Source organism: Dromaius novaehollandiae, chromosome 8 (genome assembly GCF_036370855.1).
Source record: "Dromaius novaehollandiae isolate bDroNov1 chromosome 8, bDroNov1.hap1, whole genome shotgun sequence".
NCBI classification, from domain to species: domain Eukaryota; kingdom Metazoa; phylum Chordata; class Aves; order Casuariiformes; family Dromaiidae; genus Dromaius; species Dromaius novaehollandiae.
The window spans coordinates 13,266,154-13,282,282 of NC_088105.1; the positions used below are offsets into that span (position 1 = coordinate 13,266,154).

Below are 16,129 nucleotides of genomic sequence, written 5' to 3' on the forward strand. Positions count from 1 at the left end.
GCGTGGCAGCGCTCAGGCGCAGGCGCCAGGCCCCGCCCCCGCCCCCGTCCCCGCCGGATCGTGGGGGCCACACCGCGCCGTGCCGTGCGCGCCACACCGCGCCGTGCCGTGCCGCGCCGCAGCCATGCCGGGCCTGCTGCTGGGCGACGAGGCGCCCAACTTCGAGGCGGACACCACGCAGGGCCGCATCCGCTTCCACGACTTCCTGGGCGACTCGTGAGCACCGGGCCCGGGGCGGGGCAGCGCCGCGGGGAGGGAGGGGGAACCCCCACCCCGGGACGGGACCCCCGGGAGGGCGCGGGCACCGCCACCTCGGTCCCCGGTGCCGGCCAGGACCGGGCTGGCTGCCTGTGGGGGACCCCTGTGCCCGCCGTCACCGGGAACCGCGGAGCCTGTGGGCCGCGAGCCCCCCCCGCCCCCCGGGGTCGGGATCCCCCAGCGTTAGGATCCCCGGAGCTCTCCGGGATCGGGTGCCCCGGGACCCCGGGAGCCTCCTGGGTTGGGTGCCTCGGGATCCCCTGGGGGCTCCGGGATCGGGATCCCCTGGAGCTCTCCAGAATCCGGTGCCCCAGGATCCCCCCAGGATCGGGATCCCCAGGAGCCCTCTGAGATTGGGTGCCTCGGGATCCCCAGGAGCCCTCCGGGATCAAGATGCCCAGGAGCTCTCCGGGACTAGGATCCCCAGGAGCTCTCTGGCATTGGGTGCCCCAGGACCCCAGGACCCCCCAGAATTGGGATCCCCAGGATTGGGATCCCTAGGAGCTCTCTGGAATTGGGTGCCCCAGGACCCCAGGAGCCCCCAGGATTGGGATCCCCAGGATTGGGATCCCCGGAGGGCTCCAGGCCCCCGTGGGCTGTGCCAGCCACGGGGGAGGGTGGCACACCAGGAGCTGGGACCGCCAGGACCCTCTCAGCTGGGCTGGAGCAGAGCTCGCAAAGGTGAAAACGAATGAGAAGGGGAGCAGAAGATCCCATCTGTAAAACCAGCCCGGGTGGGCCAAGCGCCCCGGCTCTGCGCTCTTTCAGCCCCCTTCACCACTACTGGACATCGGGGGGAGGAGGGAGCTGGTCTGTCTCCCCCTGTGCGCACAGCCGCAGGCAGTGGGAGATGAAGCACCGTCCCATAGGGCTGCTGCATCGGAGCCCCAAACAGGAGTTCGCTCCCCTGCGGACCCTTGTCGTCCCACTCGTTGGCCAGGGAGATGCCAGCCCACCCATTTCTCTTCTGTGCACAGAAGGGAAAGATGAGATTTTGAACAAAAACCCATCTGTTTCCCCAGATCACATGGTGAATGTTCCCAAGGAGTCTGGCAGGGAGGGCTTCAAAATCTTGTTCTCAGTCTATCCTGGATAAGTAATAAGTTCCCATGATCTCATTTACATAATCCAAGCCCTTTGCTGTTTCCTTTTTGCTAACGTTTATTAACTTTCGTGATCTCTGCTTCAGCCGTCTAGCTCAGAAAGAGCAAATCTGGCTGGAGTGAAGGTAGATCTTGAATCAGAAGGCTGGCTGTGGCTTGCCTCCATGAAGCTGTCTGCCAAATTATAGACCCACTGCTTTAAGCACTGTGACCAATTCCACCATTAGCTAGGACAACCTATGCTCCCTGAACAAGAAACACCTTCTCTGGGAGGACTCTGGGCAGGTCCATATTGATAGTGCCTGGGTCAAACCTGTGGACCTGCACTGTGCAAGTCATGGTGAAGCTATGTGACTGTCCTGCGCGCTGCTCTCACCGTGGCGGCACTGTGGCTGCCCATGCCTGAGCAGAGGGAGAGTACCGCTCTCCTTTTCAGTCATGTGTCATTCTTTTGGCTCCCAAGTGCTGCAGCTGAATGCTGAAAAGCCAAACAGGCTTTTTAATTTCTAGAAGTGTAATAAGGAAGTTCTGTAAGATCTTCCTCCAAGGGTTTGGCCGCTATTCTGTGTGCAGGGAGCATCCCCGTAATAACATTGCTCTCATTCAACGCTTTCATGGCCTGCAATCAGGATGAGTGAAGTCCTTCCTTGGTGAAACACACCTAGACTCTAAACTGTCCCTCATGAGCAGGGACAGCTCAGTATGGATGGAGTGGATGATTTGGGGGGGGGGGGGGTGACCCTAACACTGTCCCCAGGAAGAAAAGGCTGTTTACCCTTCAGTCTGAATAGCAATGTAGGACACATGCTCCCAAGGAGCTGTTTTTATTCTGCAGTTGGAAAGCTGGGCCTTGCGGGTTTGGCTTGTTGTCAGGGCAAGGAGTCAGCATGCCTCCGAAATGAGCTGCTGTAGCCTGTGTGGAAGCAAAGGATTTCCTACAGGTTTCGAAACCCGTGATTTGATCACAGTGTCAGCCTGTGCTTTTTAAGGCAGATAAACGAGAGAATGGATTTCGGCAGTGTGTCAGCTATGCTCGGTCCTGGATGGGAGGCATGAACGAGCGTGGCCTTGTACACTGTGTGCAGATCAGCCTCAGCCCACAGGCAGCGTGACTGGAATAAGGAGGCACGCCTCTGCCAGTCTCTGCCACGGTCTTTTTGGACGATGTTTGTGGCAGCCCTCTCAATGCCTGCGCTTTGAGGCTAGGGAGGCCACCACGCTTATGTGCTGGGCAGTCGGACACTGGGATATTGCAGGGGCAGCCAGTGGTGAGGCAGGTACAGGCTCCTCTGAGAGGGTAGAGCCATGCTAACAGCATTTGCTGCATCACTGGAGGGAGTTGCTGGTCTCAGCAAGCGTGAGAGGCGTGATATGTTAGACTTGGCGACAATGATCCATGTTGACCTCTAAGCTGCGTGTCCTGTCCCCTGGGGATGACGCTTGGTCTGGGTGTCAACAGAGATGCCTGTTGGAGCAGAGCTGAGCTCTGCCTCACAAGGCAGGCAGGACAAGCAGAGGTTTGCAGCAAGGATGCCTCTCCCCTCGTGTGGGCTCCGCTGCGGGTGGGCTGAGCCCTGGAAGAGAGGGAGGAGGTACTCTGAAAACCTGGATGCCCGCTCCAGTAAAATGGCTGTCTGATGAGCCTGAGCATGGAGCAAAGCCAGACCTGCTGGAATAGCTGGAACAGCATATGAGTCCAGGCCAGTCCTGGGGATCAGCTCAGGTGTCACGTACATCCTTTGTGAGTGAGCCCATGTACATGTGAAGACGTGTAGTCAAGCCGTGGCAAAGGTCTCCGATCCTGTTTGAGCCTGACATGCAAAGCCACATACCTTCAGGCACGATGTCCTGCAAAGCCTGTTGCTCCGTTTCTGGCACAGACAGGAGGGGTCTGGCACAGCGCTGCTGGGACGCGCTGGCTGCAGGGCTTGGCACCCTTAATGCAGCGTTTTGAGTCCTCTCCTTTCAGCATTGATGAGTTGGGCAAACCAGGTAAAAGGAAACTTGTTAGCTTAAATGAGAAAATAAGGTGTTGCTTGCAGGATTTTTTAAAACAGGCTGTTCCAGCCTAATCATACACATAGCAGGCTTCTTGGCCAGCATCTACTCAGCAGTTTGCTGCCTTTTTATTCAAGTAGCATAATATTGTGTAAGACACATTGTAACACCAGTGACTGGGTAGCTGCCCCTTAACTTCATTAAGAGCTATGGTAATTGCACAGCTCTGTCAGAGCTGCAGGGTGCCTTGCTTCATCCCTCTGGCTCTGTTCGCAAACCACTAAGGCAGGACTTGCTTCAACTGCTATGACAAACAGCTGTATTTACTGACCACTGGGGGCCAGGGGTGACAAGCTGTGCAGTAAGACCTGTAAACATTGGCTAAGTTAACGTAGGAATGATGCAATTCCTGGGCAGAAATTTTTAAGTGCTGGGGCCTGGCCTTGGATTAGCCTTTGGAAACTCCTGAGAGTTATGAGCTGTTCTGTCATAAACCCCATGGTGTTGTGATCAGAGGCCTGGTAGACACAAGTCCTGTTCTGTCTGGTTGCTGGCCTGCTGTGCCATATTGCTGCCTTTCTCTGTGCCTCAGTTTCCTCATCTGTAAAATGGGATGAATGGTATTCACCTGCTTTGTAAAGCCTAAGAAATCCATGATGGCAAGTGCTGGGCAATAGCAAGGTGGCAGTATTGTTAAAACTGCAGCCGTAATGTAATGTTGACTCCTAGCACCCCTCTTACTTCATTAATTCTTAATTTTTACTGAAGTACATTTGGAAGTTCACACCAGCAGTTGGGTTAAAGTTTGGTCCTGTGTTGTTCCTTTAAGTTGCACGATATAAATGGGTATTTTTCCTCATGGTGATTTATGCGGTGTATAGCATAGTAAATATGAGCTTTATAAACCAGCAACGATCTTTGCAATAGCATGGCCTGCAGGCTGGCATCTCTGTGGTCTCTGGGGTATGGCGCAAACACATAGCTCTCACAGACTTTGCTCACGTGGCATCGTGTCCTTCTCCGCTTTAGGAAATGTGGGCTATTCCATCATCTCTTGGGTAGGAGGGAAGAGAGGGGTTGTGAGGCTGGAGTTCCTCAGAGCACCATGAATGCGGCTTCTCTTGTGAAGGCTTCCAGTGCTAGGGAAGAAGGAGTTCCCGGGACAAGATTTCCTTCTCCACTTAGCAGGGAGACGAGCTGTTCCCTTAGCTGCTGCATTTGGCCTCTGTCCAACACAGTATGTACAGCTCTTTGTCCACACTGTGAATCGGAATGACAGCTCACCCTAATGCTGTCGCTTGCCCTCTTCTTTCAGATGGGGCATCCTCTTCTCTCACCCCCGGGACTTCACGCCCGTTTGCACCACGGAGCTTGGCCAGGCAGCGAAGCTAGCACCAGAGTTCAGCAAGCGCAACGTGAAGATGATCGCCCTCTCCATTGACAGCGTTGAAGACCACCTCTCCTGGAGCAAGGTATGGGGCACGGGGAGGCGAGAGAAGCTTGTGCAGCTGCCTTACAGCAGAGGAGCATTCACACGAAAGACCAGAGGAAAGGTCCACACAGAGATGAGCCCAGGCTTGGAATTACACATCTCCTGAGGATAACATTATAAGATATTTGAATCCCAAAGCATGCAGGATAGGGGATGCTAAAATTCAAAACAGGAACAGTAGTGAGAGGTCTGCACAGATACTTCATTTTCATGGAGCCTTCCAAAAGTTGGCCCAAGCATGTGCGTTTCTTTCTGTGCAGCTAACAGGTCAGGAAAGCAAGACATACAAAGTAATGCTCCTGGCTGTCCTTTTGTGACAGGCACGTTGGAAACTCACCGGGGTACAAACACCAACGTACACCCGTTAGGACTGGTTTAAAGTTCAGTTAAGTGAACCAAGTGTGTCAGTGAGTACTGCAGACTCGCTGTGCACTGATGCTTTGAAACAAGAAGAAAGTGCTATTACACCTCTCCTGTCAAACACCAAAAAGAGTAAAATGCATGCAAGGTGTATGAGGCAGTGTCAAAAGCTCAGAGGAAGGTAGTCTATCCACACACCCTAAAATAAACCTCTGCAGTAAAACAGAAAAGTAAAGGCATGAGAACTGAATAGCTTCAAAGGGTGCAGTTCATGTCCGGGCAGGGAGGAGAGAAAAAAAGAATAAATAGGGGCATGTTAAACATAAAACCACAACTAGGAGCATGTTAAATATAAAACCACAGTAAGGGGGAAAAAATGACAACAAAATAACTTGCTAAAGGAACAAAAAAGAGACTAATGAAAAACTTAAAATGGAGCCTCAGCAATGGTGTGCTGCCAAGGAGTCTGACTCCAGGACTGACAGGTGACAGGGGTGCAAGATGAGCATTTCAGAAAGATAAGGTCAGAGCACAAAAAACCTAGGTGAATTATCAGCCTCTTTGTTAACTCTTGAACTTAGGAACATTGTCATGTGATTTGCAGGGGGCTAGTGATGATTGTGTGTAATAAGAGGTGGTAAAAGTGAGCAACTTCCCCACTCAAACATTACTTCATGTCTGAGAGTTCATGTTTGACTTGCTGTAGAAATTGCCCAGTTACTCTCTATTGCTTAAATTGGCCTTTGTACCTGAATGGAGCATGGCACATGTGATGCCAGGTCTCAGAAGGGCCTGGGGAAAACATACAAAACCCACACCAATAAATCAGATTTCTGCATTGGTCAAACTGGCCAAAACCACCAGCTGAATTAGCAGATATGTTCCATTAAGTGTAACAGAAGGTTTTGGCTTGGCTTTGGTAAGGGAATCTCATCTCCCAGTTTGTTAGAGCCTGTGGAGGGACTGTAGGGATATTGCTGACTATAAAATCCTTGAATTTCCAAGAATCTTGAATGAAATCAACTGTGAAAGGAAGGCTTTCCTGTCCATTCTTTTTGGGAGATAGGAGGAAGTGATCATTTGTTTCGAGGGAGGGAAGGCAGCATGCAGCTCCCCTGAGGGTCTGCAGGGATGTGTATGGTTCAGCATACTCAGATGATCCAGAAAAGAGGTGAACAATGAGCTGAGTTTGCTGACGCTACAGGATTATTCAGCATGGCCTCAGGTAAAACCAGGAGTTGCTGAACAGCTTCGCAATGCTGACTGATGGGAGACGGAACAGCAGGTTTGGAAAACCTTCCAGGACAATTGCAGAGGAAAGCAGAGGGCAACAGCATGAGCTGTGCATCACAGTGGTGAACTTTCCCTCAGGGAAGGGAGAGGCCTCGGAGACAGTAGCATAGACATGTCAGCTCAGTATCTGTCAAAAGGAGAACACTTAAACGCAGCCGGAGCAAAAGTTAAAAACTGGTGTGGATAAATCCGTAGCAGATTTGACTCTCTCATGCAGCCTGTGTTTGAAGTTGCCCATCTCACAGACTACAGGGGAACAAGGAAAGGTTTGGATGCAGCATGCATGCAGCGGAGGGGGAAATAGGCTGCTCAAATGTTTGGAACAGCTTCAGCACAAAGAGACTGTGGCTCTTCCACTTGGGAATGGGAGTACGTGCCAGGCTGCAACATCATGAGCGGCATGGGAAGGTTGGAGGAGCAATGAAGTCAGCAAGTGTGCATCACAGGGCTAAGGGAGGACAAGGGGGCAATTGCTCTGCTCTTAGATCTGAGCCATAAATGTGATCCTTTCCCTGGTGACAGCTCTGCCATCTGGTTAACAAGAGTGGAAGACGAAGGCTTCCCCAGTGCTGCTTTGGAGGTTGGCTGGGCAGTATGCCTGCCTTGCAGGGCTGTACAGGGAAAGGTGAAGGGAGGACCTCTAAACTGTCAAACAGTTGCATTTCATGCAGAAAACCATAGGATGACTCCAATCTCATTCATTAACTTAGCATTTCAAACGTGTGCAACAAAGAGAGGTCCTTGACAAAGCAGAGAAGAACTTGAAATAATGCAGAGAGCCAAAGAAAAGAACTAGGAAGGCAACCTGTAAAGCCTGCTGCAAGTCTGAGACCACAGGCAATGCCCCAAAGGTTCTGCCCAGCCACGGAGAAAAAAGAGCTTGAATGGAGATACCAAGACCTAGCAGCCGATGCCTGTCTGGACAAAAGCAGTCTGCATTAAATGCTAGCTTGAGATGGAAAAACTGCAGCTTCCCTCACTAGATCTTAACCTAGAAAGAAGTCCTTGAGTCAAGCAAAGCTTTTGGCAAACGGTTAGACCTCCGTGCAACATTCCTGTATACAGCCACACTTCCTCTTTGGATGAAGCTACTAACAGTACTGAGAGGAAGAAGCTGTTTTCATCTAGAGCACAGCCTGCAAGAAAGCAAATGGGCAGCAAGGACTGGATGGCTAAAATTCTGCATGAAACAGAGAAACCTCTGCTTTCCTTGCTGCCAAATTTCAGTGAGCAGATAGGAAAGGAGATAAACTAGGCAGGGACAGCTCATCTAGCAGCAACAAGCAGGCTTGTAGACTACAGCGTGACCAATAGCTGTCACATCACTTTTCCCATTCGTGCTTTCCCGGCAAAAGATGTCACTGTTCTTAGCCATCTCTAGCCAAGGCTCAGGAGCTTGGTCCAGCTTTCTCAGCCTTCCCAGTCCATGCACTGCTTCTCTAAGGCTTGGCTGAATGCACAAGCTCCTTAGGCAGGATTAGCCAGGGCATCTGCACCAGGGGCAGGGGTACCTGGTCTGTGGCGCGTAGAGAGCTCGTGTTCTCCCCTGAGCCCAGCAGTCGCTGCAGGGGTGATTGGCATGTGTTGCTCATGTCGGAGGAGGTTTCGATGTTCTTTTTAGTCACCAGCGCCTTTTGCCTCCGTGAGTCAGGGGTGAGTAAATCTCCCCTGCAGTGTCTGGTTTCAGCTTGGACTCTGTAAAGAAAAATAGTTTGTAGGGAAGTGAATGACTCTTGGTGTCCTGTTGCACAAGAGGGTAGGGTTTAAGATGCTGTTTTGTACAGAGATCCCCTGGCTGAAGTTACGTGCATTTTGGAACAAGTTATAATCAGAAGGATTTGATTATTGCTTTTTGGAAGTGCTCTCCATCCTAGAGCAGAGCTTTATGCAAAGGACTTGTTTCCACTTTCTCACCTTTCAGTGTACCATCAAGAGTGCTGCAGCAATAAAGGTTGTTTCTGGGCAACTTAAACTGCTCCAAGCAAAAGAGATTTTTTCAGATAGACCTGTGACTTGTGATATAGAAATCCTGAGGATGAATTGTCACTTGGAGGGCATAGTGCTGAGAAGGAGGATATGGTGCTGAACACCCATGGAGAAAACCTTTATTCCTTTAAATCTATGACTGATGATTCTCTTTGCAGTGTTATCATGTGGGTAAGCGGTCTGGCTGTGGGAAGGAGCAAGACTTCTGCTTTGGGCAGGACATGCATCATATGAGAGTCTTTTCCCGTTTCTCTTACGCAGCTGAAGGGCAGCAGATGCTTTTACAAACAGTTGTCTCAGCTAGCTGAACTGAGATTGCCAAACAATTTTTTTAAATCCTGACTGAACTCATCAAACTGTGCAACTTTAGGTAGAAGTTCACAGCAGCTCTTCTTTGCTCATTAAACCACCCTCATGCCTGCAGCCTGTAAGAACGGCTCTGTAGTAAGTCTCAGGACTTTGACTGTTGCAATTTAACAGCAAAGTGCAATACTGCACATTTCCAAAGAGTAGCGTCCTGTCCTGGTACAAGATTTCTTCTTGCAACTCTTCAAGGAGGTGAGTTAGGAGAAATGAAGTCAGAAAATCTGAGAGCGCATCCCAGCGACATTCTGCTCACAGGGTTCAAGCCAGTAGGCACGATGCAGCCAACACACACTGGCCAACGCTTGCAGGGAATGGGGAGCAAAAGCGAAGGAAAGTCGGGTTATCTTTGAAGAAGAAGAAACCAATTCAGCTTGAGGTAGAGAGAGACTCCTGCTCCTGCAAGACTTGATCTGGTCACTGAGCTTTTGCAGAGCTTCCCATGCTTGTTCCAGTAGCTGATTCTCACTCATTCAAGAGGCCTGTATAGAGCGAGGTACCTCCCACGTCACTGGCTTGCTGGAGTCACTTGTTTCTGCCTCTGCTTTCCACTTTGTTGAACACAAGACAGGATGAGCCCTCACTAAAATTCATGAGTATAAGTTGCAAAAACAGTCTGTCCATGAACATTATGCTCCAGCGGAGTTCAGAGACCTTCTGGGGATGTAGAAAGAGTGAGAGAGTGGACACATCGCAGCATCAGCCAAGGAACTCCTCCTAAGGCATTTTTCAGTGTTCAAGGCAGGGGGGAGATGTCCTGCGCCTGTCCTCAGTGCCCAGCTGGCTGTCTCTGTGGCTACGAGGAAAGGGCTTCTAGTTGTGGCAAGCAGAAACATGTTCCTGGCCTCAGCTGGCTCTGTAAAGATGGGTGTACGTACTGCTGTCACACAGGACTCTACTGGGAAAGGCACACACCCAAGCCGAGATGAACAGCCCCTCTTGGCAGTGTAGTGCTGACTTGTGAAGGCTCTGAGGCGGCAGCAGGTGAAGAGAAAAGCTGTAAAGGAAACATCCTGCTACGTGTGCACCCTCTGACCTGCTTGCAGCATCCTGAGCAGCCAGTGCTCACCAGGGCAGGGTTACAGCTCCCTGTGTCACTACCATCAGCCTGGGAGGGCTGAGGACCAGCGCTGGGCCTGCCTGGCCTTGCTGCCTCTGGCACGATCTAAGAGCAGTTGGCAGTGCCAAAGGGCAGCATTTCCAACCCTTCCCTCCCTGTGTTCCCCCTGAGCACGGGCCAGCCTGTTCCCCTACCTTCAAAGCCTGAGGGAGGCAGAGAATTGTACGCTCTCATTGCCAGCTCAGTCAGTAACTGTGCACCGCAGTGCTGTGGGGGAGGCTTATGTCAGCACTGGAGTTGGGTTTGTTCCCTTGTAGCAAAATGAGAATGGAAAGAAAAGAAAGCTCTGTTCTGGGGCAGTGACCTTGAATTCACACTTGCTTTAATGCTGCCAGCTGCTCTGCTTGTGCTGCCTTGAGCAGGCTACTCCTAGCCCTGCTGTGGCTCAGCCTGATCCATACAGGAGTTGCCCCAGATTATAAGGAAAACTTGAATGTTTTGGCCAAATCCAGACCAGTTTCAGGGAGGTTAAAAATACAGATTCCCTGTAATACAGACCAAGTTTGGACTAGCATAGGGAGCAACCTCATAGACTGAGGTCATGAGGGGGGAGTGTAGGCAGCTGTTGAAGATGATGGTTGTTTTCTCTCCTGTTCCCAGATACTGTTGAAAAAATCATGCTGCAACCCAGCATATGCACTCAGATTTTCACTGCATTTTCAAGAGCCTTTAGGTAAGGTAGAAGTGACTTGCTGAATAGAGCTGGCCCCCTCCCACAAAACCTGTGAAGTGTTTGACATGCGAGCTTTGTTAGCTCTAGAGTCACTGGTTTGCCCTACCACTAGGAAAACTCTTCTTTAAGAGTACAGTCCGATTCAGATGCTATATTGACACATCTGTCGGTCATGCTGGCTCATTTTCTGGGAGAGGGCTCAAAGAGGGACCTCCATTCTCAGAGCAAGGTGGGTAAATCCCCATGTCACCGGCACAGGCAGGACTTTTCCTACTTCTGTGTGCCCAGGCGAAGATGGGCCACAGGCAATTCCAGAGGGTGAGCAACCTGGCATGCAGGTGTCTTGTTTGTTGCCCTGTTTCTGGAAAGCTAGAAACTTCATGGAAGGCTATGGGCCCCTGGCTGTGCAGCCCCTCCGCAGGTGCCATGGCAGCAGGGACACAGCACGGGAAGGTGTCAGTCCTGGCATCAGTGTGTAGAGGGAGGAGGTGCTGTGCACAGGAGCAGGTCTGGCACACATCAGAGCACAGCTAGGGTAAAGGAGCAGGCGAGGCATCCACCCATACCAATATAGCAGTTAAAGACTGCATGACACTGCCAGAGCCTGCCCCACACACATTCAGCCTGCTTGGAGGGCTGCCTGCTTGGCCTCTGTCCCCAGCATGACGGCACCCAAGATGGGGAGCATGAGCATGCTGATGGCTTCTCTCTGCAGGACATCAACGCATACAATGGGGACCAGCCCGAGGAGAAACTCCCCTTCCCCATCATTGCCGATGCCAAGCGGGAGCTTGCTGTCCAGCTGGGCATGCTGGACCCAGACGAGCTGGACAAGGACGGCATACCCCTGACTGCCCGTGTGGTGAGTACCCTGATCATGCTCTGGCCTTGGAGCACTGCAGCAGTAGGCATGAACTACCATCCTGCCCTGTCTGGGGCATGGAGACGGGGGCAGCCTACCTGCATGGACATGACCATCCTCAGGAGCTGAGTTGACTTCCCTGGGCTAGATCCTTGGGCTGTGCTGCAAGAAGAGGCTAGGCGCAGCCCTGTCTCACTGGGAACAGCTGTCCTGCTGTTCCCACCAGCTCATCTTGGTTGTGCCGGTCTAGGCAGAGAGGGGACATCCCGTAAGTCCTCGATATGCTGGACTTTCCCTCTCCCCTCCAGCACTTGTGTTAGAAGGGGCATGGATTGAGGTGGGGAGGAAATGTTTCAAACAGTGAAATAACCTGATGTTGGAAACAAGCTCTCAGAAAACACACCGTGTTCCCTGTGCCAGGGTGGGGGCACTAGTTGTTCTAGGAGATACTCACCACAGTGTCTCCACTGTCCCAAGGACCTGTGATCAAATAGGGTCTTGGCAGGACACCTCCCGGGGGAGGGAGAAGCAGAAGGGCTGGGCAGATCCGGCAGAGCAGTAGGACATGCACGCGCTGCTTGACCCTGAGGGTGCCCAGGAACTTGACCCTGTCTCCCTGTGCTCAGGTGTTTGTTTTTGGCCCGGATAAGAAGCTGAAACTCTCCATCCTCTACCCAGCCACCACTGGGAGAAACTTTGATGAGATCCTGAGAGTGGTGGACTCCCTGCAGCTGACGGCGTACAAGAAGGTTGCTACCCCTGTGAACTGGAAGGTGAGGAGGGGAGCAGAGCCCGCAGCCCAGCACTGCAGCAGGCGGGTGACATAGAGGTGCCCCTTGGGCGGGCTGCAGCATGGGGGGAAGTACTGAGATCCTGGGATTTGAGTTGGATCCCAGCACAGGCTCCAGGGCCATTGCAGTCAGGAGTTAGCCAGAGTCCTCCCTTCCCTCTCCTCGGTCCCAGGTGCTGGCAGATAGGGAGCCTGTTCCTTCGGGCTATCAGTACTTGAGCTCTGGGGCAAGGCAGGTCTTGCCCTTGTTGTCCATGATAAGGAAGAGCGTTACTGGGTGTCAGCTGCCAGACCAAACTCCACTCAAAGTCGGTGCCACAAACCAACAAAGCAGTAAACACAGGGTAGCTGGTTCCCGGGCTGGCACACTGCTCTGCTCCCTTCGTGACAGGAAAGGCCAATGTGGGCGCAGGCCCACTTTGCCTGGCAGGTACACACCCAAGCCCGAGCCTTGTGGAAGATAACTAACTGAAGTTGTTTAGCTGCCGTTACAGTTCAAAATTGTTATTTAAAACTCCAAAAAATAGTTTGGGCAGCCAATAAAAAGCAAGAACAAGCAGCGCACTTTAGCTCGCCAGCATTTCCCTGGCCTGGCAGGGCTGCTCAGCTCTTGGACCTGTCCTGCTGCTGGCTGTGAGAGCTGTTACCAGAGAAGCCTGCTTGTCTGGAGCCAGAGGACACACACCTGCTGCTACTGGGTCCCCAGAAGTCCTAGGCACCTAGTACTTCTGTTATGAGGCAGGACCAAGCTCTCAGAAGCAATGGCCCAAATGCCCACTCCATATGATCAGGAGGTTCCTGTGGGCAGTTCCCCTTCCGCTTCCCCAGCACAGCATAAGCTGTCAGCAGTTTTGGGCCAGCTCACCCACCACTCCTCCTCCCAGGGAAGCGCTGGGGCTCGGCCTGGCCAAGCGCTGTCTTTCCAGGGGCACCTCAACAATAGGAACAGATGAGCAGACGCAGGCCTTGCTGTGAGCCCTGCTCGGCAAGGAGCACAGGTGAGCTGTAGAGACCCCGTGCTGAGCTCCCCTCCTCGTGCTCCCCATTTCTTTGGCAGTACCATGGGGAGGGCTGGCAGGTGGAGCAGCTCTCCCCTTCCGCATCGCCCACACCTCCTGGTGCATCTCCCACTCAGTCCTCGCTACCACCTATGGACAGAGCTGCAGGGGACATGCCTGAGGCACTGGGGCTGAGCATTCACAGGGAAGGTGACACATCACCTGCCAGCAGGGAAGTGCCACCTGCAGCCAAGCCTGCCAGTTCCTCTGCTGCTCTCATGGTTCCCATTTGCTCCCCAGCCTGGTGACAGTGTCATGGTCATTCCCTCCTTACCCGACGACGAAGCAAAGAAGCTGTTCCCCAAAGGAATCTTCACCAAGGACCTCCCGTCGGGCAAGAAGTACCTGCGTTACACGCCGCAGCCAGAGTGAGCGGGTCTGCGCATTCGCCACGCTTGGCTGCGGGTCGTTCGGCGTTGGGAGCCTTCCCTGGATGCAGCACCTGGAGCCACCCGTGCCCAGGGCTCCTGCCTCCCTGACGCCATACGATCAGCAGCCTCATAGTGTCACACTGGTGTTAAATCCCAATACTAAACCAGTCCTCCACATCCCCTTTGTCCCCCATATCTTCTCAAATTAAAACCCTGAGTGCTTTCTTGCTTTGACTCAGCCCAGCAAGGAAAAGGTCAACAGGCTCTTTGGGGCTCCTGGGCCAGCGCTGTGTAGTCGCTCCTGTTCAGTGCTGGCCACGCTTGTTCTGGAGGCACAGCAAGTAGTGTGGGGGTCAGCAGCCAGGCCTTGGAGGGGTTTCCTGCTGGGTTCACAGGTCTCCCATCAGGTAGCTTAGAGGGCTCCAGACTGCTGCATGCCTTTAGGAGCAGCCATCACTAACTCATTAACACCTTTATCTGTTCCCATGCGTTGGGGAGGAGCTGCAGAGCCAAATTTTCTCACTGCTTTCTTTTGCTGAAAGTTGACTGATGTTTTCAGCTTTTCTGGAAGAGGGAATAGAGCAAATAAAGCACTCTTCAGTACTACGTGCAGCATCCCTCATCTGTGCCTCTGCTGGCATGCACAGACAGCATCAGTACTTCGTCCCCGGCACCCTGAAGGATTTCTTTGCTCGCTGTGGCTGTGCAGCTGCTCTGTGGGTGGCGGCGCCCCAGACTGGCCTTGTAATTGCTCTTTCAATAATGCACTTGGGAAACACAGGTTGCCGTGAAGCACATCGTCCCAGGTGAGGCAGCAGGCCCGGGGCAGCCACACTGCTCCGTTTCACAGAGGAGCCTTGGGGGACAAGGTGGGAGATGTCCACAATGGGGGCAAGGCCGGGAATGCCTCTCCCCTTCCCAGGACCGGACCATTCCTAAAGGCCTCAGCCCCACATTAGCTTGGGAGCTGGTCCCCAAGCCTGGTGCAAGCCTGCCCTGTGCCCCTCAGTGAGCCAAAGCCATCCTGCTCCTGGCACGGGCCCCGCAGCCCCTCAGCTAGGATGAGGCAGTCGCCGGTGGGAGCTGCCCCACAGGGCCATGCCGTCCCAGCCTCTCCAGTACCGCCAGTCCAGGCTGTGCCACTCGGAGGCCAATATTTGCCAGGTACCGGTCCTGTTTGTCCCAAAGCCCATTTAGACCCCCCGATCTCAGTGACTGCAGCTCTTACCTGAGGACGGACCCCTCTCCACAGGGGCAAAGCCACCAGGCAGGATTCACAAATTCTCCTAAGCACCTAATCGCACCGAGAGCCCCTGCAAGGAGGCCGCAGCACCCCACAGCTGCGCTGGTGTTTCTAGGGCTGTGCTGCGCATCCGCTGCTGCCTTCCTCCGTGCCTGCAGGGACCAACATTTGCTGCAGTCCTGAACTTGTTAAGTAGGTAAGTGCTGGTTTAATATAAGCCTAGGAAAGAAACCCACTCATTAAATAACACATCGGCTGTCTGCCAGCATCTCTTGGCGCCCAGCACGACCAGCAGCACTTAAACAAGCAGCTATTAAAGAAACCAGCCTGCGCGGGGCACAAATGTACTGCACAGCAAGAGGGGACCAATAGGGTTGATGCTCACTGCAAGTAACACATTGCCTCCCTCCCTGTGCAATGCAAGGGGACGCATCTCCAGGACCCTGCAAGAGCCTAATCCTGCAGCAGCAGCCGCATCCAGCGTCCCCTCCGCCTGGGACACAGCCCAGCAGTCCTCGGACAAGACTCAGCCACCAGCTCCTTCCCCGTGCCCATCGGCTCTCTTCCACCATCCCTGATGTGCAGGCAGGGCTCAGGCTGAGAAGAGAATTCCTTCTTTCATTACCAAAAAATAATAACAATAATAATATTTAATGGCTTTCAGAAAATATATTGCAAACATTTATATTTTTCCCAAATGTTTCAGCTGCTCTTATTTTCCCCTGGTTGTGGATTTTTTTTAAAATGAACCTTCATTATGAAATTCTATATTATCCTCATGTATTATTTTTACTAGACAACTGCAGAAAAAACTACCACCTGGTCTCTGGGTTGAATCTTGTTCCCCCTTTTTCCACTGTGCAAGAAGTAGGAGAGAATCTGCAATTTCAAAGGGGAAATTTTCTTTGTATTTTCTCAGCCTAAGTCCCTTCCCCAAAAAGGCTCAAGGCTGGCAGCCCGGCTCGCCCCAGCCTGCCGCGTCTCAGCCCGTCGCCTTCCTGAGCTCAGCAGCAGGGAGAGCTCCCAGGTCTCTCGCGTGTCTCTCGGCACGCAGCCCTCACCTTGGCCAGGTTTCCTGTCATCTGCACATCCACCGCCTCCCTCTGGAAGGGGAGATGCAGCCCAAGGACACAGACCCCTACAAGACTTGTGAACATGC

General features: G+C 52.8%; 1 protein-coding gene across 1 annotated transcript; it reads left to right on the plus strand.

The window, feature by feature from the left end:
* The first annotated feature begins 23 nt into the window (after positions 1 to 23).
* PRDX6 (peroxiredoxin 6) lies at positions 24 to 14,333 on the plus strand. Its single transcript, XM_026123384.2, has 5 exons — positions 24 to 216; positions 4,675 to 4,831; positions 11,362 to 11,508; positions 12,135 to 12,281; positions 13,597 to 14,333. Exons 1-5 carry the CDS (start codon positions 125 to 127, stop codon positions 13,726 to 13,728), a joined length of 675 nt encoding a protein of 224 aa, XP_025979169.1. The 5' UTR covers positions 24 to 124; the 3' UTR covers positions 13,729 to 14,333.
* The last annotated feature ends 1,796 nt before the right edge of the window (positions 14,334 to 16,129 follow it).

Bases quoted from the DNA above. Each gene is read 5' to 3' on its own strand.
- PRDX6 (XM_026123384.2), top strand. From the start codon at position 125: ATGCCGGGCCTGCTGCTGGGCGACGAGGCGCCCAACTTCGAGGCGGAC. The intron at 11,509-12,134 runs GTGAGTACCCTG...CCCTGTGCTCAG, and splicing joins TACCCCTGACTGCCCGTGTG to GTGTTTGTTTTTGGCCCGGA. The intron at 12,282-13,596 runs GTGAGGAGGGGA...TTTGCTCCCCAG, and splicing joins CTACCCCTGTGAACTGGAAG to CCTGGTGACAGTGTCATGGT.